The 26,171-nt window shown below is 39.8% G+C and overlaps 1 protein-coding gene across 1 annotated transcript in view; it reads right to left on the reverse strand.

The window, feature by feature from the left end:
* The window catches only part of ipo13b (importin 13b), a 132,443-nt gene extending 106,717 nt beyond the window's left edge, over nucleotides 1–25,726 (reverse strand). The window contains exons 1-2 of the mRNA XM_059984219.1: nucleotides 25,261–25,726; nucleotides 3,243–3,976 (exon numbers count right to left, since the gene is read on the reverse strand). Of these exons, the coding sequence (XP_059840202.1) occupies nucleotides 3,243–3,976; nucleotides 25,261–25,323 (797 nt within the window). The 5' untranslated portion in view covers nucleotides 25,324–25,726. The remainder of the gene's footprint in view (nucleotides 1–3,242; nucleotides 3,977–25,260) is intronic.
* Between the last annotated feature and the right edge of the window lie 445 nt (nucleotides 25,727–26,171).

A 26,171-nucleotide genomic window follows, 5' to 3' on the forward strand; every position in this document is an offset into this window, starting at 1 on the left:
ACTCTGACCTTTTTCCACAGTTCAGGACAGCACGCAGACATTTCTTTCTGCAAGTCTTGAGATGATTTTTTGAATCTTGGCATCAGCTCAGTTATTTTGTAGCAAGATCAGTTCTTCCTCCATCGTTCCTGTTAATTCCTCATTAAAACTGTGCAGGAATGGATTTATGAACCAATCTGCAATTTGGATTCTGAAATCTCGCTGACACATCTTTATACAGCTCACTCAGGTGGGCATTTATTCTTTCTTTCTCTTCCAACTCAGAAAAGCTTGTAAATTGAAAAAAGGTCATGATAGCCAACGTTGCACTCAAGTAGGGTTAACCCGGACAGGAACATGGAGACAACAGATTTGAATTTGATAAGATTCACATCATTTCCTTGCAATTGAAAACTGATTTCATTAAACTTAGTGAATATTTCTTACAAATAAGCAATGTCATGCCTTATATTCTGGAGTTAATTACTGAATGAAGCAGTCAAGCCTTCCAAGAATTGTATTACAATTTCCAAAAGCACATAAAAGCTTCTCAAGCAGTCTCCTTTGAGAACCATCTGACTTCTGTGTGCAACAGCAAGCGTTCAACTGCTCATCATTGTCAACACAAAGCTCTTTAAGTTGTCAAGAATTGAGAGCATGGGACTTGATTTATTTACCACTATGATAATAGTATTTAATGATAGGTACAGCCAATTTATGCAACAAGATGTCGGCGGTGAATTACAAAGTTTACAGTAATTATGTTGGGTACAGCTTCAAGAAAGTAATAACCCCATGGTAGCATCCTATCATTTGGTGTCATTGGTGGTGCCCCATCAGATGCACAAGCAAGAATGTTGGTATGTGCAATATCCTCTTTGAAAAATTGCTCAACATCCCTAAATAATGACTCCACATTCTTATCTGTTTCTGAAGTGAACAAGAAGCAAAGGTTCATTGTTGACTCCTTTGAGGAGACAAAGTTGACTCATCTTTGAGTTAGAATCTTTGAGAGCAATTTCTGTTGGCCTAAGTATGTCTTGTCTTGTCCATACTGCACCAACCACCGCCACTGGGCTATAAACGTGCAGGAGTAGTGTGTGGTTAAGTGCTTTGCTCAAGGACACACACGCTGCCTCGGCTGAGGCTCGAACTAACGACCTTCAGATCGCCATCACAAAGCCTTAACCACTTGGCCACGCACCAACACATCACACAACGTCTTCTATATTCGCATTCATTCCATCTATGCATCTTTGAACAGAGATGTTGCTAAGTGGAACTGTTTCAATTATTTGGTCTGGTGACTTAAACAAAACTGTACTCAGAACCTCATTACTGCTGGCAGAATCAGTTTTATAGATAAGTGGGTCATGACCAAAGGAAAAATGGCTGGAGTCAATTAGCACTTTAGTGCAAGGGTGTTTACTAGGCTTACACAAATTTACAAAAAGATATCTACCAGAAAACACAGTAACAGCTCCATACTATTTTTGTGCAATGTGGACTCCTGGCAGCCCTGATCTCTCTTTCCTACTAAGGATGAACAGCCCTGTTTTATTAAGCACCAGGACATATCATCTTTAATTACCCACTGTTAATTTAAGACTACACATGAATTAGAAAATAAACAGAAGTATCTACCTTAAATACAGTATACAAGCAACATATACACATCTCCATTACTAAAGAAATGGAATATTCCAATGTGTATGATGAGAAAGGCACCATAAAGCCAACCCGAGCACATTAGCTTGGTTTGGGACCCAAGCTATTATGAGAATATACCAGAGAAGGCACTGAAGTGAGTACGCTCAGTGCATGACAACAGAACATAAGAAGTATGTTTACTGAGTGCTCTCCACCACACAGTTATTCCAGTTGTATGGGGCTTCAAAGATTTGGCAACAAGCAATGATATGTTATATGAAGGTTTGTATGCTTCATGTTTTGTTTTAGTGTCTTCCATGACTGAAAATAAGCCAACTTCTTGTTTACTTTATCTGAGTGTATTCTCTTCAAATGTTCAAGGAGCCTGGACAGTTTCATTGCCTCATTTGAAAAAACTTCTTCACGCAACACACATTGGCTGCTGTTGGATTTATACCAGCACAAGCATTCTTATTTCAGAACTCCACACTATACCGGTCACACTTCTGGTTCATTTGTTCTGATTCTGTCATTTTCATTATGGATTAATAACCAATCAAAAAAATAAAAGGGAAAGTTATGATGTCATCATAGCTCAGGGAAAACCTGATTCTTTGCCTGAAGGTACATAAAGTGGAGTAGCAATTTCTCAGTTGAGCCTTGGGCCATTCGAAAGGGCATCTTCTGAACTTTTCCCTTTGAATGCCATACCCTAATTCACAGGAACTGCAGCACTGCACAGTAAGAGTATGGGAATTGTACTACAACACTAGTGGCAATAATGCACAGGCTAGGCCAGGAAATAAAGTTATTTCTTCATTCCATATTTTTCATGATATGCCAAATACATAAGTGTCACACTGCTTTGCAAACTATAACATGCTTCCAGCAAAGTCAAAGAGAACGGCAGGTTAGCAAGAGATGAGGTGATTACGTGATTATTTTAATAATTTATTAGGGACTGAGGATCAAATGTTAATATTAAGTAATTCATTTCTTAAATTAAGCCTGTAATCCCTCAGCTGCCTCCCTTACCACCTAGTGCCCCCCACAGCCCCCTTTATTTTTACTGCCCCCTTAGAAACTCTCATTTACCCTGGGGGAGGGTGGCAATATCACTCACTTTGGTAACCACTGATTTAACTTAATGAAATAATTCTCTCTAGCTTGAGCAAATTCTGAACAATTCAAAAGCAAATTGACATTATATGAATATTAACTAATTCACTGTCAGTTTTTAACAATTCCTCTTCTGCTTTGGCACACAATTGAAACTAATATAAAGGTACTTAAATGCAGCAAAAAGGTATTTGACACAGAACACAGCATTTAAAACATTAGTGACATGCACAAAATGCTGCAGGAACTCCACAGGCCAGGCATCATCTATGGAAAAGAGTAAACAGTCAACATCTCGGCTGAAATGTCGACTTTTTTCTTTTCCATAGATGTTACCTGACCTGCTGAGTTCCTCCAGCATTTTGTGCGTATTGCTTGGATTTCCAGCATTTGTAGATTTTCTCATCTTTGTGATTCAAAACATTAATTGGTTGGGTCTGTCTAAGGATGCAGACACAATGCAATATTAGCTTATGGTCAGCAGACTCCCTTACCTTTGAGCATCAGGTTGGGAAATAGCATTGACAAGAGCTTCAACTGCTGTGTCAAAGAGTTCAGCATTTTGTAGTGATGAAAATGAAGCCTGCATCAAAGATTCACAATCCAGGAGAGGAATGTCCAGTTGCACCCAGCTTGAGAAGCACTTAAGAGCCTTCTGGCTGATGAACACAGGGGAATCTGTCTGTAGCAACTGTTGAAGAAGAGGAAAGACAGCACCAGACTCTTGTGCTAGAGCATTTCGTACTTCACCTTTCCGATACTGAGGCAGACGGCTTGTTTGGAACTCTTCAGGGAGGACAGTTAATAGTTCCAGCAAAGCCATACATCTAGCTTTGCCATCCACATCTGAACTTTCAGTCTGGAACATCTTCACCATGTCACCTACTGCATTTGGCCATCTTTCAGGCATCATGTTGAGTGCCAGTGATGCTAATGCCACACATAGTCTGGTAAGCACAATCTTGGAGCCAGAGGCAAAACATGCAATCTGATTAAAAAGTTGGGATTTCAAACTCTCATATTGATCTGAGGGTATATCATTCCAGTATCGAGAGATCTTGATGTGGAGAGCACTGGCTCCAAAGTATTGAATCTCAGGGACTTTATTTGGACTGAGCAGTGCCCAGCTAAATTGCCAAGCTTGAGGAGAGACCTGTGCCTGCATCAGCCATTTCTGAGCCAAATTCTTATTATCAATGTTCGGATCATAGTACAACTGATGCAATGCCTGCAAAGATAAAGAGGAGAAAATATGAGAACATCCCCTACCCAGACAGAGGAAGAGAAAGAAAATAGGTATAAATCACTTTAAATCTGTCTATCTAGTTTACTATTAACATACTAAAATAATATTAAAAGTATCTGCTCAAACAATGTGCAATAACAATGTATTTTAAATATTTATGAAAGGGGGGAGGGGAGGACCAACTTTGAAAATAAAATGCAAATTAATGTAAAGTAATTTCACTTTTCCATCTAAAATACGTGTGCACTGTTCTCAAGTCTGGCATCAGATACCATGAAGAAAGAAAGAAAATAATTTAGTCTTTGGAAATAAGAAAGCAATTAATGATAGTAATGGAATAGATTGCTATGGGAACAAAGCTGGATGGTGAATTGGTTTACACTTAACTATATTAATTTTTTTATTGCACAAGAACTCAATAGGAAGAAACAATTTGATGGGTAAAACGTCAAATTTTTGAAAGATGGATAAAATTACAAGAAACAGGTGAAAAATAACAAACATCTGCACAATCACAGAGATGATGAAAGTACCAAGGAAAGATTAAAGTGATGCCTCATACAAAATAAAACATCATTGTAATAACATGACCTCTGAAAGTCCTCAGTATACAAGAGCATCATTAGAAAAAAACAAGTAAATTCAGAATGCAGGATAAATCTTGGATAGTTTCTTGACAACAGTATTTATGGAAGGTCTTGAATTTTCAGAGTGAGGGCTGACTGTCTAAGGACAAAATTATAAAGACAATGATAGCTACTGATAAGGAAGCGACATTGAAGAAATTGAAAGAGGGCAATGCTGAATATCTATGGAAGCAAGTGGTCGATGAAGTCAGTCAAATGCTGCTGAAGGCCTCCAGCAGATCTGGGAATTAGGATTACTGAAAGGAACATAACAACATTCTAACCTTAATGCAAAATACAATTCTTAAAACTACATACCAATGAGAAGGATATCTGTTCTGAAATTTCTAGTAAACCTCATTATGACTTCTACATCTTATTGCCAACCTGCACTGCATTTTCTCTCTCAACATTATTCTGCATTCTGTTTGTGGTTTACCTTGTCCTACTTCAATGCACTGCTGTAACTGATCTCTATTTTATTTTACTGTACCTTGGTGTGTGAAAATACTATACCAATTTACCAAGTTTGAATTTAGCAGTGCAAATCAGGATACACTTCGGGATCAAAAATAAAGTCGGGACCAAGAATGGACTTAAATATCCTGATTAGAATTAGAATAATACAGCACAAGAACAGACCCTTTAGTCCAGGCATGGGCAAACTACGGCTCGGGGGCCATATGCGGCCTGTTAAGCTTTTCAATCCAGCCCGCAGAACTTGATGAAATTATATTGATAAACCTTGTTAACGTTTTTTCCCCGCAATTCTGGCGTTTTCCCAATAGATGACGCACTCTATATACATTGACCTTTGTTGAGGTGCAGCGTATTACTCCACATTTGCGCTTTACTCTGTTCGGCTCGACCTATTTGTGTGAATAGGCGTTCAGCGTCATGAACATCAACAAAGCCAGCCACAGATCCAAGTTAACTGACCAACACCTCAGATCCATCCTGAGAATCACCACAACAAAACTAAATCAAGACTTTGATGCGCTGGCTAAAAAGGGAGACCAACAACACTGTTCCCACTGAAATTAAAAATAAGTTTCTTCATTGTAAAAAATGCATTTGAAAATATTTTTTTCAAAAAGCCTTACATGTTACATGTCATTTCTGTTAAGTGATGGACATGAGTAGTGCGCAGGTGCACGTACGTTCTCAAAATAAAAAACGCACTCCAGATCAAATAACGCGCTCCGCATACTGGCGCGCTGTCACTGTTCTGTCCTTGTGCTGGTCGTTGTTGAGTTTTGGCACAGGGGACAATTGAATAAGAAGGAGCAGGACAAGTAGACCTGCATCTCCTACCGTTTTTGAAATAAAGACAGTCAGGAGGAGAGTGATGATGATAATATCTTGAAGGATAACAGAATTTTCAGTGCTTTAAAATAATAACTGTTACTATTAAAAAAAGCTGTATTTTATCCATTTAATTTTCAGTGTTTTAAAAGTCATTTCAATAAATAGCTAAATACCATGGGACTCCAAAGACAGATATTTTGTTGTAATGCATTTGTTCATTTTCAATTGAAATTAAAGCACGTGTTTTCTACGTATCCCATGATATTTTACTTTCTCTTATGAGGTGTATTACCAAAACACTCCGTCCATCTGCTCCTGGTCCGGCCCCCCTGTCAAATTTTAGAACCCTTTGTGGCCCACAAGTCAAAAAGTTTGCCCACCCCTGCTTTAGTCCAAGCATTGTTTGAAAGATGAATGGAGATTTTGTGATAGAGAATTGAGGAAATCATCAACAAGGCTTCCAATTTAATGTTACATATCAGTTTGGTACTTGTACATTAGGAAGTTCTGACAGTTATTTAAGTAGGTTTGCAAGTATAAAAAAGCAAAAGCTTCATGTTGTATTATCTATAATATTTGGCTGGTGGCAGAAACTGAATTGTTGCAAGTCCAAATAAGGTATAGTGCTTTCCTATAAAACATAATGCTTTAGAAAGATCAGAGGACTAAACAAAACAGTCTAAGAATTCCCCAAAATATTTTGAAAATATGAAAAAGCTCCAAAAGTAAAACTATTTCAACTGGATTCAGAGACCAACGGTAAATGGCAAATGAAAATACAATGCTGACAACAGAAAACTAAACTGATGACTTAATTACTTTGGAACTATTGAGCTGCAAGATACGTTAGGAAAATTATTTAGGATAGTGTAGACAAACTAACTGCAATGTGGACTGACAGTCTCATCAACAAGTTTATGGTAAACTCATGAGATTCCACAGATTCTGGAAATCTTGAGCAACACACATAAACTGCTGGAAGAACTCAGCAAATCAGGTAGCGTCTACAGAGGGGAATAAACAGCTGAAGTTTCAGGATGAGATCAGGATTTGAAAGGAAAACAGCAGAAGCCAAATATAGAAGGTGGAGGTGGAGGAAATGAGTATAGGCTGGCAGGTGATAAGTGAGAGGGAGGTGGGTGGGTGGGAGAGGGAAGGGTGATTAAGTACAAAGCTGGAGGATGACAGGTGGAAGAAATAAAGGGCTGAAGAAGAAGGAACTTAAGAGGCAATGGAAAACAGGGAAGGGGAGGAAAAGAGAAAAGTGATGGACAGGTGAGTAGAAAGGGAGAGAGGGTATCAATAATGGGGAATGGAAAAAGAGAGAAGGGTCAATGATAGGGAGTGCTCCCCCTCGCTGACGATCAACACTGGTGCACCTCAGGGGTGTGTGCTTAGCCCACTGTTCTACTCTCCCTTTACCTACGACTGTGCAGCTAAGCATTGCTCAACTACCATCTATAAATTTGCTGTGATACAACATTGTTGGTTGAATTTCAGATAGAGACAAGAGGGTGTACAGGACTGAGATAATACACCAACTAGTGGAGTGGTGCCGCAGCAACAACCTGGCACTCAACATCAGTAAGACGAAAGAGCTGATGGTAGACTTCTGGAAGGGTAAGACAAAGGAACACATACCAATTCTCAGAGAGATCAGAAGTGGAAACAGTGAGCAGTTTCAAATTCCTGGCTGTCAAGATCTCTGAGACCCAACCTGGTCTGAACATATCGATGTAGCTATAAAGAAGGCAAGACAGCGACTATACTTCATTAGGAGTTTGAATAGATTTGATATGTCATATACTCTTATAGATGTACTGTGTAAAGCATTCTGACAGCCTCTATCACTGTCTGGTGGGGGGGGGGGGGGTGGAGGTGCTACTGAACAGGACTGAAAGAAGCTGCAGAGAGTCATAAATTTTGTCAGCTCCATCTTTGGTACCAGCCTACAAAGTACCCAGGACATTTTCAAGGAGCGGTGTCTCAGGAAGGCAGTGTCCATTATTAAGGACCCCCAGCAACCAGGGGTTGACCTTTTCTCACTGTTACCATCAAGTAGAAGGTACAGAAGCCTGAAGGCACACACTCAGCAATTCAGGAACAGCTTCTTCCCCTCTGCCATCCGATTCCTAAGTGGACACTGAACCCATGAACACTGTGTCACGTTTTTTTTTATATATTTCTGTTTCTGCACGATTTTTAATCTATTCAATATACATATACTGTAACTGATTTACTTATTTATGTATTTACTTTTCTTCTATATTATGTATTGCATTGAACTGCCGCTGGTAGTTAACAAATGCCACGATACATGCCAGTGATAATAAACTCGATTCTGATTCTGCTTACCAGAAGTTAGAGAATTCAATGTTCGCACCATCAGGTTAGAAGCTACTCAGACAAGAATATGAAGTGTTGCTCCTCTACAGCCTCATTGTGGCAGTACAAGAGGCCATGACAGACATGGCAGAATGGGAATGGCAAGTAGAACTGAAATGGATAGCTACCCAGAGATCTTGTGTTTAGCAGCAGACAGAGCAAAGACGTTCAACGAAGCAGTTCCCCAATCTACACTGGGTCTCACCAATGTAGAGGAGGTCGCACTGGGAGCACTAGATACAACAGATGACCCCTACAGACTTTCTATATGAAAAGCAGTATATCTGCCTTCCATATTTCATGATCTCCCACTACAGTCCATCTGCCAAGAGGTACATGCACATTTTTAAATCTGTCTCTATTCCTTTTGAAGATTCTCTCACTTCATCATCAATAAACCTGAATATTTTACACATTGTATTAATGCATAAAAAACATATGTTGTGAATGGATGAGGGTCCAACATCCCATTAATAACAGCCTGCCAACTTAAAATTTATCTATGTACTCCCACTGTTTTTTTTCTGTTACTACCACATTAACAATGTCAGATTCTTACATAAATTTTCTGACATCTTTCCAAATTCCTTCTGAAAATTGAAATAAGCTATGTCCACTGGTACCTCTTTATGCAATCTGCTGGTAACATTCTTGACAAGATTTCAGGGTATATTAAACATACTTTTTCCATTTTTATGTGCCTTGTTATATTCATGATGATGAATTCTAGCATACAACAAGAATGGATAACTGATAGTGACCTTTTTCCTCTATTTTTTGCAAGGTTACATGTTACAGAAGGTGATAATTCCACTCTTGATGGCCAGTTCTGTGCCACTAAGTCAATTCTTAATATGTTCCACTTAGCATAACAACTGTGCCAAAAATAGTGCTTTCACAGTAAAAAAAAAGTGAATCGTTCTCAAGAAGAACCATTCAACTGCTACTCGCAATAATATTAGAAATGAAGTCACAGCAAAACATGTTCAAGCTGATTCAATTACCACCTGCCACAAGCCCAATTTTTCAACTACTTTGATTGGACCTGGATGCTTGATTATTTGCTTTGTAATTATGCATTTTTATGAGATTCAGGAGGAATCCCATACTACTTCCATCCAAATATATACTGTAAGAATGTTTCAATCTCTTAGAGAAACAGAAATCTTCTCCAAGATGGCAACAGAAGAGTCTGACAGATTGTTTGGGATACAGTCGGCCCTCCTTATCTGCGGATTCTGCATGCGCGGATTTAACCAACCACGGATCAGGAAAACCCAGAAGTTCTCTCTCCAGCACTTGTTGTTTGAGCACGTACAGATTATTTTTTCTTGTCATTATTCCCTAAACAATACAACTACTTACATAGCATTTACATTGTATTAGGTATTATAAGAAATCCAGAAATGACTTAAAAAGTACAGGCAGTCCCCGGGTTATTAACAAGCTCCATTCCTGAGTCCGTCTTTAAGTCAGATTTGAAGTCAGAACAGGTACATCCGGTATTATTTAGCGTCAGTCAAATGTTTTTCTTAGTATATAGTACATATTTTACCTTTCTATGCATATAAAACACTTAAGAGACATACGTATTTCAATAATTAAACCACTGCATTGCTTAGTAATAATTGTAGCTTTCATTGGGGCAGGGCCTTTCACATGCTCCATTAAAATCATTCCAATTGTTGACCAACTGTAGCCTAACGCTTTTCCAATGACCAATGGCGTTTCACCTTTTTCCGATCGCTTTATTACTTCCACCTTATTTTCCAATCGTGATCGTGATTATTTTCGTTAACAGAAACACCGCGGATTCAGAGCTTCACCGCCAGGTCCTAATGTCCACTGCACTGAGCATGTTAAATAAAGTCTGGGGTTCCGCTGGGTCCTAAAGACCACCACGCTCAGACAGGTTAAATAAGGAACTTGAGCATCCACATTTTTTGGTATTTGCGGGGGGTCTCGGAACCAATCCCCTGCAGATAAGGAGGGCCGATTGTACTTGTAATTCTGTGAACAATAACATATACAGCTTTTGTTTTGCTAGACTGATGGACACCTTGGGAAAAATCAATAAATGTTAGCTATTGGGAAGGAGTTACAGAAATGCGTTGAGCCAAAGGAGAGAAAAATTAAATATGAAGGTAAGCTAGCCAATAATATAAACAAAGATGATACCAAAAGTTTTTCAGATATATAAAGAGTAAAAGAAGGGCAAGACTGGATATCAGAAAATGAAGCTGTTGAGGTAATAATGGGATACGCGGATAAAGTTATGTATTTGTACACAAGTATCTTGTGCCAGTCTTCACTGAGGAAGACACTGAAGACTGTATGCCAGAAATTTGAGCGTATCAGGGGGCAGAAGTGAGTATAGTTACTATTACTAAGGAGAAGGTGCTTAAGAAGCTGAAAGGTCTGAGATAAGTTACCTGGACCAGATGGACTACATCACAGGGATCTGAAAGAGGTATCTGAAGAGATTGCAGAAGCATTTATAATGATCTTTCAGGAATCACTAAATTCTGGAATGACTCTAGAAGACTGGAAGATTGAAATAACACTCTACTTTTTTTAAGAAGGAAGTGAGGCAGAAGAAAGGAAATTATAGGCCAGTTAGCCTGACTTCAGTGGTTGGGTACATTGGAGCCAATTGTTAATGATGAAGCTTTAGGGCACTTGGAGGCACATGCTAAAATAGGCCAAAGTCACCAATGTTTCCTTAAGGCAAAATTTTGTCTGAGAAATCTGTTTGAAAACTTTGAGGAAATAACAAGTAGCACAGACAAAGGTGAGTCAGTGAATGATGTATACTTGGATTTTTAGAAGGCCACACATGAGCCTATTCAACAAGAGACCATGGTATTACAGGAAAGATACTGGCATGGATAGAAGATTGACTGACTGGCAGGAGGCAAAGAGTGGGAATAAAGGGGGCCTTTTCTGATTAGCTGCCAATGACTAGTGGTGTTCCGCAGGGGCTGGTGTTTGGATCGCTACTTTTCACATTATGTCAGTGATTTGGATGACAGAATTGATGGCTTTGTGGCAAAGTACTGATTATATGAAGATAGGTGGAGTGGCAGGTATTGTTGAGGAAGTAGGCAGTCTGTAGATGGACTTAGACAGATTGGGAGAATAAACAAAGAAGTGGCAGATTGAATATGGTGTAGGGAAGTGCATGACCATGCACTTCAGTAGAAGTAATAAAGGTGTAAACTATTTTCTAAATGGGGAGAAAATTCTAAAATCAGAAGAGCAAAAGGACTTGGGAGACCTTGAGCAAGGTTCACTAAAGATTAACTTACCACTGACTCAACCTGTAAGGAAGGCAAATATAATGTTAGTATTAATTTCAAGAGGAATGGAGTTTAGAATTGGGGGTGGGGGGCATTGGGGGATTTCAATGAAACCTATCAAATACTGAAAGGCCAAGATGGAGAGAATGTTTCCTATAATGGGCCACAGGGCACAGCCTCAACCAGAGATGAGCAAAAATTTCAGAGGGTAGTGAATCTGTTCAATTAATTGCCACAGACACCTGTGTATTTTGAGTCATCAGTATATTTATAGCAGAGGTTGATGGTTTCTTAATTAGTCAGGACCTCAAAGCTTATGAGAAGAGGGTTATGAGGGATAATATATTAGCCATGATGGAATGGCAAAGCAGACTTAGCAAAGAAGACCCAGTGCTACCTCCTTTTCAAATGTCTCAGCACATCAGCATTCTTCACTCTGCATTCACTACTCTCCAAATTCTTCTCTCAGTGAAGACTGATGGTAAGTACTCTTTCAGTTCCTCACCCACTAGCCCTGGCTACAAGCAAATTCCCTTCTTTATCCTTGAGTAGACCTACCTTCTCCTTAGTTGTCTCCTTATCTTAACTTGGGTGTAAAGTACCTCAGGATTTTGCTTGATCCTGCTCACCAAGGACATTTCATGGCCCATTCTGGCCTTCCCAATTGCCTGTTAGAGCGCTTTCCAACTGTCTTTATATTCCATAAGTTAGTCCACTCTGATGTTAGTTTCCTAAACCTTATATATTCTTCTTTTTCCTTCTTAACCAAACTTAGGACCTCTAAGGTCATCTAAGATTCCCTTACCTTATCATCCTTACTAGAACATACTAATCCTAGAAAATGATCAGCTTGTCTTTAAACAATTCCCACATATCTGATATGGACTTGTCTGGCAGCAGCTGCACCAATCTATGTTGCTTACAGCATCTTATCCTATCATAATTTTTCCCTCCTCCTATTTAGTAACAATTCAATTTTATCTTCACTTATGACTACAACATCTTAAAGCATGATGAGTTATGGTCACTATTCCCAAAATGTTCACCCACTATCAGATCAGTCACCTGGCCTGGATCAATTCCCAGGTCCAGGTCCAGTATGCTTTCTCTTCTAGATGGACTCTACCCATACTGTTTCAAGAACACCTGTTAGGTGCACTGAAGAAATCCTACTCCAAGTCTCTTGTATTAAGGAAGTTCTAATCAATAGTGGGCAACCCTGTTGTTACCCTGTTGCTTCCATAGTCTTTCTACATATCTGTTCCTCTATCGCTCAGTGTTTACTGGGGGTCTTAGTCTAATGCCATCATAACTGTGCCTTTTATAAATTTGGAGCTCCACCCAAATTGCTTCTGTGGAAAAGCCTTACAGTGTGTCCAATCTGACTATGACAGTAGCGTTCTCCCTCCTGTCTCTATCACATCTAAACCAACAAAACCTAGGAACACTGAATTGCTAGTCCTATGTCTTCATGCAAACAGGTCTCTTTCATGGCAAAGTCATAATTCCATGTACTGATTCATGCTCTATGTATATCCTTCTTACCCATAATACCTTTAGTATTTAAATAAACAGCCCATCTGTCCCACTGTGTTAATGATCGTTGTCATAGGGGATTTCAACATGCAGGTAGACTGGGAGAATCAGAATGGTACTGGACCCCAAAAAAGGGAGTTTGTGGAGTGCCTCCGAGATGGATTCTTAGAACAGCTTGTACTGGAGCCTACCAGGGAGAAGGCAATTCTAAATTTAGTGTTGTGCAATGAACCAGATTTGATCAGGGACCTCGAGGTAAAGGAACCATTAGGAGGTAGTGACCATAATATGATGTTTTAACCTACAATTTGAGAAGGAGAAGGGAAAATCGGATGTGTCAGTATTACAGTTGAACAAAGGGAACTATGGAGCTATGAGGGAGGAGCTAGCCAAAGTTCAATGGAACAATACCCTAGCAGGGAAGACAGTGGAACAAAACTGGCAGGTATTTCTGGGAATAATGCAGAAGGTGCAGGATCGGTTCATTCCAAAGAGGAAGAAAGATCCTAAGGGGAGTAAGGGGCGGCCGTGGCTGATCAGGGAAGTAAAAGGCAGTATAAAAATAAAAGAGAAGAAGTATAACATAGCAAAGATGAGCGGGAAACCGGAGGACTGGGAAGCTTTTAAAGAGCAACAGAAGATAACAAAAAATGCAATATGCCAAGAAAAAATGAAGGTACGATGGTAAACTAGCCAAGAATATAAAGGAGGATAGTAAAAGCTTCTTTAGGTAAGTGAATAGCAAAAAAATAGTTAAGACCAAAATTGGGCCGTTGAAGACAGAAATGGGTGAATTTATTATGGGGAACAAGGAAATGGCAGATGAGTTGAACAGGTACTTTGGATCTGTCTTCACTAGGGAAGACACAGACAATCTCCCAGATGTAATAGTGGCCAAAGGAACTAGGGTAAAGGACGAACTGAAGGAAATTTATATTAGGCAAGGAATGGTGTTGGATAGACTGTTGAGTCTGAAGGCTGATAAGTCCCCGAGACCTGATGGTCTGCATCCCAGGGTACTTAAAGAGGTGGCTCTAGAAATCGTGGACGCATTGGTAATGATTTTCCAATGTTCTATAGATTCAGGAACAGTTCCTGCTGATTGGAGGGTGGCTAATGTTGTCCCACTTTTCAAGAAAGGAGGGAGAGAGAAAACAGGGAATTATAGACCGATTAGCCTGACGTCATTGGTGGGAAAGATGCTGGAGTCAATTATAAAAGAGGAAATTATGACATATTTGGATAGCAGTAGAAGGATCAGTCCGAGTCAGCATGGATTTATGAAGGGAAAATCATGCTTGACTAATCTTCTGGAGTTTTTTGAGGATGTAACTATGAAAATGGACAAGGGAGAGCCAGTGGATGTAGTGTACCTGGACTTACAGAAAGCTTTTGATAAAAGTCCCACATAAGAGATTAGTGGGCAAAATTAGGGCACATGGTATTGGGGGCAGAGTACTGACATGGATTGAAAATTGGCTGGCTGACAGGAAACAAAGAGTTGCGATTAACAGGTCCCTTTCAGAATGGCAGGCTGTGACCAGTAGGGTACTGCAAGGTTCAGTGCTGGGACCGCAGCTGTTTACAATATACATTAATGATTTAGATGAAGGGATTAAAAGTAACATTAGCAAATTGCTGATGACACAAAGCTGGGTGGCAGTGTGAAATGTCAGGAGGATGTTATGAGAATGCAGGGTGACTTGGACAGGTTGGGTGAGTGGGCAAATGTATGGCAGATGCAGTTTAATGTGGATAAATGTGAGGTTATTCACTTTGGTGGCAAGAACAGGAAGGCAGATTACTATCTAAATGGAGTCAAGTTAGGAAAAGGGGAAGTACAACGAGATATAGGTGTTCTTATACATCAGTCAATGAAAGCAAGTATGCTGGTACAGCAGGCAGTGAAGAAAGCTAATGGCATGCTGGCGTTTATAACGAGGAACTGAGTATAGGAGTAAAGAGGTCCTTCTGCAGCTGTACAGGGCCTTGGTGAGACCCCACCTGGAATACTGTGTGCAGTTTTGGTCTCCAAATTTGAGGAAGGACATTTTTGCTATTGAGGGAGTGCAGCGTAGGTTCACAAGGTTAATTCCTGGAATGGCGGGACGGTCATATGTTGAAAGATTGGAGCGACTGGGCTTATATACACTGGAATTTAGAAGGATGAGAGGGGATCTGATTGAAACATATAAGATTATTAAGGGATTGGACACACTGGAGGCAGGAAGCACATTCCTGGTGATGGTTGAGTCCAGAACTAGAGGCCACAGTTTAAGAATAAGGGGTAGGCCATTTAGAACAAAGATGCGGAAAAACTTTTTCACCCAGAGAGTGGTGGATATGTGGAATGCTCTGCCCCAGAAGGCAGTGGAGGCCAAGTCTCTGGATGCATTCAAGAGAGAGTTAGATAGAGCTCTTACAGATAGCAGGGTCAAGGGATATGGGGAGAGGGCAGGAACAGGGTACTGATTGTGTATGATCAGCCATGATCACAGTGAATGGCGGTGCTGGCTAAAAGGGTCAAATGGCCTACTACTGCACCTACTGTGTATTGTCTATTAGCTTACCCCTAGCTATCATTCCTTTCAGTCTTACTTACCATTCCATATTTCATGCTCTCAACCCTACCTCCTGCTGCTCTCTTGCTGTGGTTCCCAATCCTGAGATGGCAATAGATAGGTTTGGCACAATTAAAATGGGTCTCACTTGGTTTAGAATTGAATCCTAAATAGAGAAGAGGAGTGGAAATAACAAGGTTCTTCCCATAATCTTCAAATCTTTCCAAAATATGAATTATCACAGAAAGCTGGGCAAAAGTTCAGAATCAAAAGTACCATTGCCTATACAGATTCTAATGAAGTATTTGACCAAGTACTTCATAAAAGGTTTACAAAACTGTGACCCATGAAATAAGAAAGTCATTCTCAGCTTTGTGGACAGTTAAGGAGAGAAGAAAGAGTTAAATGGAAGAACTGAAATCAACAAGAAAGACATAGACCATGTGAAGTGGGGTCCTGTTGGATAGAGACATCTGGTTAGTGTCACTGTGAGAATGTAGAAGCAATTATTTTCCACCTGAGAAAGCTTTGCACCTCCACCCCACTGTTTCTGATACTAAGAAACGCAAAGGATTTTGAGATACTGTATACCAGGGACAGTACCATGTAAACTTAACCTCACTGATAATTATAAACCAGAAGACTAAGTTGTTTATGGAAACCAGAAGGAATAGATATATATCAAAACAACAATTACTTGCATGGAAAAGGAGCTGACTTAAAGCTATATAATTGGCTCTTAAATCTAACCTAGGTCTGTAAAGTTTACAAAAATATAAAAAGATGCCCCGTGAGATGACTGATAGCAATAACTTCAAAAACCAACAACTGCACAAGGTGACCCCCAAGTCTCTAACTCAGAAGTACTTTCCACATTTTACTTTGGCCAGATTCATCCAGAGTGAGTATCATCTGAATACAATTAGAGAAACTGTTGAAACTCACTAAAAGTTGTGTAACTATAGAGTTCATTAAGTTTACTTTTGGCACTACATAGTGAAACTTTTGAGTTGTTGAAATTCAACACAATTAATAAAGAAACACAGTTAGCCTGGTGTGGTTTCTTATATGCTGCATTTAATTGAATTTAATTGGCAACAGCTTGCATTAAAAACGGCACGAGGACAGGATAAAATCAACAGCACCAGGTCAGCTGTTGCAAATTGTTGCATTTCAAACCGAAGGATGGTGTTACACACGGTTAACAAAGTGTACCATGTTTTAAATATATAAATAATTTGGATAGTGATAAAAAAAAGAGGCAAAAGGGCAAAAGGGCACATGTGGCATCTGTGAAAAGAGTGGCCGATGGAGATGATGCACCAGGAAATTACAGAGGAAGAGACCCTTCATATTGTTGAAGGGGCAAAGCAAAATTTGTCCTAAGGAACAGAAATTAAAGATAATCATTCTTGAAAATATAGAGTGCTCAGTTAAAATGAGAAGGCAAAAGAACCTTATTCCTATTTTAGAGAAGTCCTTCCTGGTGAAGCAGGAATCTACATTTCTATAAATTCCAATTTAGCATAGCAGATCCAAGTCACAATATGGTCATCACAAGATTGAAGAAAACAAACATAAATTGGACAAATACAGGTAGTCCCCAAGTTACGAACATCCGACTTACAGACAACTCGTACTTACGAACTGAAGAAGGAGAACACCATCCACCATTTTAAGTCGTTGCCATTGACACTGTGTTGAGTGTGCAACTTTGTATTTGGTTTAAATTTTTCTTAGCAAGATTCACCCTCCACCCGCCCCCTCCCCCGTTCAGCTGGTGGCGCAGTGAGATCAGCGCCGGGCTCAAGAACGGAGGTTCCCAAGTTCTATCCAGTGACAGACCGCTCCCGTGCCAGGTTGATGTCAATCCAGTGACTCCGGTACAATCCATGCCGGATTGATGTCGAGCTCGCAACTTGACCTTGTAAAAAAAAAACACTGCCACCTCCAATTTAAATTCCTGCACAGAATATTGTGGAGGATCAAATACAAAAAACCAGCACAGCCCCCACTTGTCCCATTTAACCTGTCTCAGTGTGGTGGTCTTTAGGACCCGGGGAATTCAGTGCGGTGCTCCTTAGGACCCAGTGGACCTTGGGAGCCGGTGGAGGTCGGGACCCACTGCCCACAGAGTTTCCGTTCCATTGATGGGAAGCGATCGTGATTGAAAAGAAAGTGGAAATAATAGTGTTTAGAAAGAGGTGAAATGCCATCGGTCATTGGAAAAGCATTAGGCTACAACTGGTCAACAATCGGAACAATTTTAAAGGATAAAGTGAAAATAATGGAGCATGTGAAAGGCCCTGCCCCGATGAAAGCTACAATTATTACTAAGCACACAACAATTAAACCAATTATTTATTGGAATTATTGGAATACATACATTTCTTAAGTGTTTTATGTGCATAGAAAGGTAAAATAAATACTATATACTGAGACAAACATTTGACTAACTGACACTAAATAATACCGGATGTACTTGTTCCGACTTACGTACAAATCTGACTTAAAGACGGACTCAGGAATGGAACTCATTCGTAACCTGGGGACAGCCTGTAGTTTGCAAAATGCTTACATTTAGTATGCAAGGTTGATTTTTAACCAGTCATTTACTCTCCATCTCACTCTGACTTCTATCTTTGACTTCTTGCATATTTTCAGTATCTCCTCTTCCAATATTATTATTTATACTGATCAATCAAAATTGTCAAACTCAAACCTTTACTATTTCTATGAGAACAGGGCATTTCTATGCAAGGTCATTGATTGACTTGAGCAGTTAATTAAAATTTCATCCTCCACAGATACAGCCCAATCTGCTGACAATTTCCACTACAATATGTCTGTATCACACAGTCCAACCAACATTACTATGTGACCAGTATCTTCATCTCCTCTCTAGCTACTGGTGAGTGGCTGATGTGTCTCTGTTTAAAAAGGGAACAAAGAAAAATCCTGGCAACGATGGACCGATGAGTCCCGTGTCAGTTGTGGGGAAATTACTAGGGAAAATTCTTAGGGATAGGATATGAGCATTTGGAAACTCATGGCTAATTAGAGACCCAGCATGGCTTTGTGCAGGGCAGGTCATGTCTTACCAAACTGATTTGAGTTTTTTGACAAGATGACAAGAGAGATTGATGAAGGTAGGGCAGTGGATGCTGTCTACATGGATTTTTAGTAAGGCACTTGACAAAGTCCCTCATAGGAGGCTAATCCAGAAGATTAAGATTCATGGGATCTGTGGCAAATTAGCTGTTTGGATTCAGAACTGGCTTATGCATAAAAGACAGTGGGTAGGAACTGAAGGTCTGTAATGAGTGGTGTTCCGCAGGGATCTGTGCTGGGACCTCTGCTGTTTGTCATGTCTATCAGTGACCTGGACAAAAATATAGATGGGTGGATTAGTAAACTTGTGCATGATACCAAGATTGGTGGAGTTGTAGAGGGGTACAAGACTGGCAAAGAGTACAGCACAATATAGATCAGTTGCAGATATGGACAGAGGAACGACAAATGCCGTTTAACCAATATAAATATGAGGTAAGGCTCCTTGTAAGGAGACAGTACACAGTTAAGGGCAAGGTCCTTGAAAGTGGCTGCACAGGTCAGTAAGGTAATTAGGAAGACTTATGGAATGCTTGATTTTTTTTTGAGTCAAGACATTGAGTTGAAAAGCAAAGTAGTTATGTTGCAACTTTATAAAACTGGTTAGACTATATCTGGAATATTGTCTAGAGTTCTGATCACCCCCATAATAGGAAGGATGTTGAGGTTTTGGAGAAGATGCAGAAGAAGCTTACCAGGATGCTGCCTGGTTTAGAGGGGCATGTGCTATGATGAGAGCCAGGATAAAGTTAAGTTGTTTTCTCCAATGCACCAGAGGCCGAGGGAAACATGATAGAGGTTTATAAGATTATGAGAGGCATAGACAGAGTAAACAATTTCCCAGGTTTGAAATATCTATTACCAGATGACATGCATTGAAGTTGAGAGGGGATAGGTTCAAGGCAGATGAGAAGGGCAAGTGTTTTGTTTTTACTCAGGGTTGTGGGTGCCTGGAAAACACTACCTGCTATGGCGGTAGAGTCAAATGCATTAGAGGTTTCTAAGAGAAGCTTTGATAGGCACATAGATGCAAGGAGAATGAAAGGATAATGGACATTGTGTAGATAGGAGAGATTAGTGTTTGGGTGTTTGATTTTCTTTTCAGCTGGTACAGCACAACACCATGGGCTGAATGGCCTGTTCCTGTGCTGTACTGTTCTATGTTCTAACCCCACACCTCTCATTTTGATCTTTTCCACAAACCTATCAACTGCCTCAAAGCCTGGTAACCACTTCATCAAAAGTTGGGAAACTACTTCATCCTGTCCTTCCTGGTAACCACTTTATCACAAGATGTTTGTGCATCCGAGATGCCTCTCTGCAAATTAAACATGGATTCTTGTTAACTGGGTCAGTGATTAGTCAGGGCAGCTGCTTATTTGGAACAACTCTTCAACAACAAAAACAAACCAAGGAAGTAGCCAGGATTCCCTTTGCTTATTTGGGGCACAATGTTGCTTAATTGGGCAGGATACTGTTGCCGAATATTTTCTAACTAACATCAGTCACATGCAGTTCTGTGTGGCAGTTGCAGGCCAGCAGCAATCGCTTTGTTTTGATTTTATAATCATTTAACTGGTACAGAAGGGATAAGGCAGGGACTGGCAGGCAACAGGTAGAACCAATTGAGGAGGGAGATGATGGCAGAACCAGCTGAAGGACTGTGGAGGGGGAGGGGCACAGTTGGGAGATAATAACAGGTGGCTGTAGCTAGAAACAGACAAGAACAAAAGAGAAAAGGGGGGATAGATGGAAAGGATAGAGGTCAAGTAGCTGGAATAAGGAATGGGGACCTAGATAAGGAGGGATGATGGGCAGATGGAGTTTGTCGATGAAGGAGCCAGAAGACCCATTCGATAAAGTATATAGGCAATGGGTAGATAGAAGCAAGAGGAGGAAGGCCGAGAGAATTTAAGTGAATCAAAGTTCAAATTTATTATCGAACTATATATACCATATACAGCCCTGAGATCCATCTTTTTGCAGACACACAAAAGAAAGAATTCAATAAAAACACACACGACTGCTACATATCCAATTTGCAAGAGGATAAATAGTGCAAAAAGTAAACAAGAACAGATGGAACATGAACTGCAGAGTCCCCGGAAGTGAGTCCACAGCTGCAGAGCCCGGTCAGCGCCGAGTGAAGCCTGTCCAGGTGGCCGATGGCCACGGGGCAACAACTGCTTCCAAACCTGGCAGCATGAGACACAAGAGTCCTGCACCTCCCATCCAATAGTACTGCGAGAAGAGCGAGGCAGGTCAAACACTGGCAGATGGCGCCAAACACCTGTTCCTTTTCTGTTCCTGTCCTTGATGATTTTAATCTTGCTCAAGGCTTTAATTTGCATGGAATAATGGAGCTGACCAAGGTTCATCTTCCACTATGAGGCCATGAAGCAGTATCCACCCCCAACATTGGGAATCTAATTCACCGTATCCCCCAGGAGATCGCAAAAGTGCCAGATCATTTGGTTGGTTCAAAGTACATCTTTAAAAGGGAAATTACAGGCTGCAAACTACAGCAATCGCAGTTCAGAAGTATATCCAGTAATTTTGTGAGCTCTCTGCAAAGCTCCGCCGTCGGTCCCCTGGTGCCATCTGGCATGCAAGAGAGGAAGAAAGCAACACAGAGACTGTCGCTTACCTATAATTGGAAAATTCAACATCCACACCATTGCTACACAGTTGGAATATGAAGTATTATTCTTCTAGCTTGCATTTGACCTCATCCTAACAAGGGAGGGGACTGAGGATAGGTAGATCAACGTGAAAATGGGGAGTTGAAATAGCATTCAACTGGGAGCTTAAGATGGCCATTCTGTACAGAATATAGGTGCTCTGTAAAGCAGTCTAGTTTAGAGAAAAATTAGCCTTGAGAGAACAATACTGAGGTTTTGAAAAGGGACAAAGTGCTCAAGGAGAAGGAACCATTTATACTACCAGTTAGCTAAGAAATGGACACTGGGTGGCTTGGTATTGAAGAATACGCAGATTGTAGTTCCAATAGTTTAGTCCAGGAAACAGGACTGAATTAGCTTTGCTATTCAACACAATCACAATGGGCTTAGTATCAGACTAAATGAAACTGGATCCAATAGTCATAGAATCATATAGTTTTTTCTGAACGGAAGGTTTCTACCTCCATCAGTTCCACAGTCAGTGTATTCCAGATCACAACTACTCTTTCTCCACATACTGCCTGGCTGCCCGACCTTCCAATCTTTGAAATAACTACTACTGGGAAAAGCTTCCTTATATTTACCTTATCTAAATAAAACCTGAACTTGAACATGAAAATCTTTTTAGTTGTATGTCATTTAATCTAGATCATAAATCCTCATGAAATGCCATATTCCCAAATGTGTTTCACAAATCTGAAAGTTTTTATCCAAAACCAAGTCATAAATGCATAATCAAATTGGCTGCATTCCCAACAGAGACTTCCAAAGAACCCAATAACATGTAAACATGTATATCAACCCAATATGTATACACCACAAAAAATTGCTCTTGTAACACTAGCCTCAATCCCTCCTAAATGCCTTCAGCCACTTATACTCTGGAGCTCCCTTGCTAAACACTTCCACAGGTCAATTCTAAAGACTCTCCTTAAACAGAGTTTTAGCTGACCAATATTTACTTTGACCAAAAACAAGAAATCTGCTTCTCTCTGCAAATGCTGCTTTACCGGCTGAGTATTTACAATTTTTATTTCATTCTATTCAGACTCTGAATTCAAGTGCAATTCTAAAGCAAGCCTACTCAGTTCAACAGTCCGAGCACCAGACAGAAGTGTAGAATGATGGTCAAAGGGAAGTTGTAGACACTTGAGAGGGATTTAAAATTCATTCTGGCCTCAGTATACTTTCCCAATTTTAAAAACATACCAGAACTCAATTTCCCACTGCTTCACATCCCCTGGCCTGGATCACATTTACCCCATTTTCTGCTTTTACAATTTTCTGAGTGGCTGTAAGACCATGCCATCTAAGCTAATAAAATTCCTTTGACTTTGGAGAACATTGTCAGCAATCATAAAATTCAAGTGATTTTATTTTAACTTATAAACTGGAAGTGGATCAATTCACAAAAAGTGCTAGTGAAATTGACAAATCAATTCATATCTTAAAGAATAGCCCACTGTTCAATATATTTAATATGTTTTGATCTATACACAGGCATACAAATCAACAATTACTGTGCATTGTCCCTTTACAAAAAAATATTGTTTTTCTAAGAAAGGGGCAAATATGTATCTTCTCCTCAGGTAAACCAGGCTAAGTGTTTTAGCCCCAGCCTGAAACTCATACAAGCATTAGAAAAAATACTAACAATATATAAAGTTTTATCATTGTAACAAAGTGGAACAAAATTTTTTAGAACTTTTGTTTTACCTAAATTAGTTGCAATAATTGTTCCAAGAATAAACTGAAGTAAGATTGCAATGCCATTAATAATAACATGAGAATGCAAGTTAACCATCTCAATACATTTATCATTCATTTTCTGAGATCCAATACCTGTCTAACCACTTTTAAATTTCTTAACAGCAGCAATATTTAAACTTCAACCTTAAAGTCAGCAATTGATTTAGCAACAGATGTACATTTCAAAATGGAATTTCTAAATTTCTGTTGCTACTTTTGCAGGCTTGCTCACTTTTCAGGCTCTACATCACTCATCAACAAACAATGCAATTATTTTGTTTTCCTTAATATATGAATATTTCTCATTCCTGAAATACAACTCCAATTGTGCAATCTCCCATATACCAATCCTTCAAAGGCCAAATACTAAATTCTTTCTGAGAATAGTATATTTTCTAAGCTATAATGCACAGACTGGTTTCAGAATTTAAAGGTTTTATAAACCTGTATCATAATTTTTACCCCTTCTATTTCAGTCTTCCAAATATAAAAGGGCTTTGTTCTATTAACGGGTGATTGTTATCATTTCTCAATGCCATTTTGTTGCTCTGTATTCATGGATTGCAAATCCTCTGTGATACTGCTTCTATCCCTCCACCTTTTAGAAAGTACACAGTATATCCTGTTTACATACAAAATGGATGACTTCATTCTTACCACAACTTTGCCCATGCACTTATTAAAGTAGCACAAGTGGATATATGAACAGGATTAAAGAAACCATTAGCCTTAAAAGATGCTTCTATACCACTTGTGCACGTAACAAATCTGAATGATTGATTTTATATCTTAACACTTGCAATCAACAAACTGTGGCATCTTTTACACAAAACCTTACAAAAGTAATGCAGCTTTTTGAAAATTTAATTTCTAGTTTTGGACCCTCAGATGTCACTAGCAAAACTACCATTCATTGTTCATTACATATGCTCTGTGAGGCCAGTAGTGAGCTGCCTTCTTGAACCCTTGCAGTCTGTCTGACTGATGTTCCCACTGTGCTATTGTTAGCACTTGTAAAATAAAAGGATCAATGGCACCATTTCAAAATTAGGATGGTGTGAAACTTTAAAAGGGCAATTGCATATGTTGGTGTTCCCATGCACCTGTTGCTTTTGACGGTAGAAGAAATTGCAGTAATCTATTGGAGTAATAACAGTTCATTTTGTTGACCATATACTTTGCAGGCACTGTGCACATGGAGTTAATGCTTAAGGTTATTGTTGGGAGTACCAATTCAAGCAAACTGCTTTGTCCTGGATAGCGTATGGTCAACCTTCTTGGAGTTGAACCCACCTTTGTGCCTTTTAGATGATAAAAAAGGTTTTGTGGTTTCAGAAAAAAAATCAGTCATACACTGCAGTATACCCACTTTTTGGTATGCCACATCCTGATCCCAACATGACCATCTGCACTCATCACTGAGCTAGAAATGATCCGCAGCTTAATATACTAAAAGTTGAGTGAAGGATACACCAGGCCATGGAGTTACTTTTTGTGGAGGTGTTCATTTCTGCTGCTGATGATTTACAGTGCCTTATAGGTGTGCCCACTTTTGAGCTGTCCTTGGCACTATTCCTTGTGTTCTGCAATTCAACCAATGTTCCACAATGATTTTTAAAAACAACTCAAAGCTGCAAGTTTCAACTCTTGGTTGCAATCACTTATTAACAGTCTTTAGTCTGTATATCTAGCTAAATTATATCTATAAACATACCTGTCACTACCTCTCCGAAGAATTTTAGGTTTATTAGGCATGACCCACCATTTCTCTGATAAGCTGAAAAAATGCATGTTAACTTACAAAATACTCACAAAAGGTTACAATCCATTTTCATTACTAATAATGTCAAACACGATTATTATTTATATTTTTCATTTAATGACAACCACTGATAGATTGTATGTTTGGCAGCAAATGATGCTCTTGCGTCTCGGCGAGATCACTGAAATCAAAATAGGATGACGAAAGGTACAGCGTTATAAATAAATGAAAATGTTGTGTAACCTTACCTTTTCTACATTTGCAACTGAGTAATCCAAATTATCCTCGCTCTCTCCTCTTTCACGATCCATCTTAACCGGGCTTTGAAAGAAAAATATCACTATTGTTGCTCTCTCTCTTTCTTCAGTTTAGAAATAGCCCTGTAGAGATGGAGATGGAGGGGTTGATGACCCTGTTCCAGCTCTCGCTTCCCTCCAACTCAGGATAACAGCTCTCTCCAGTCTCCTTTGTGTCCGCCTCCTCGTCCTCACAACCTCGATCACCCGTTCCCACTTTACGCTAAATTGCAAGAGAGCGACCCATCTTTCACCTTTAAAAATCTCACGCACACATTAACGATAATGATGGCGGTGCTCGGGTGGCTCGGAGCTGCACAGACGGCGTCGCTCCCGCTCCAGATTTCTTGCAGACACCGCAGGCCTCCAGTGACAGGTCCGCGGGTCTTTGCCACTTCAAGGCGGCCGTGCAACCGCCGGCTTTAAATGACCTTTTAAGCAAATCAATGAATGAAGCTGTAATAAGTTTTCTGTATTCTGTAACAAGTTTTTTTTTATCACTTCCAATAACACAGCTATCAGTCGACCTTACGAAGCAGTGCAACGATATCAGATTTCAGAGTTACTTTTTGGGCGTTGCCACAGAAAGCGATTGGCCACCTAAGTGACGTAATTCTTCAATGGGCCTCCCAGCATTCTGGGTAATGTAGTTCTTATTTACCTCCTAGCGTGCTCAATGACGTAGTCTAGTGGCCTCCCAGTATGCTAGATGAAGTACATGTAGTCTGTTGGCATCCCAGACGAGGGAGTCAGCTGGAGTCCCGGTATTCTGGATATTGTGGTCTGTTAGCCTCATATGTTGTTTGATGTAGTCTCCTGACCTCTTCAAGGAGGGATAGAACCTCTGGTGAAGGAGCTTGTGT

The sequence above is a fragment of the Hypanus sabinus genome, chromosome 11 (genome assembly GCF_030144855.1).
Source record: "Hypanus sabinus isolate sHypSab1 chromosome 11, sHypSab1.hap1, whole genome shotgun sequence".
Lineage (NCBI taxonomy): Eukaryota > Metazoa > Chordata > Chondrichthyes > Myliobatiformes > Dasyatidae > Hypanus > Hypanus sabinus.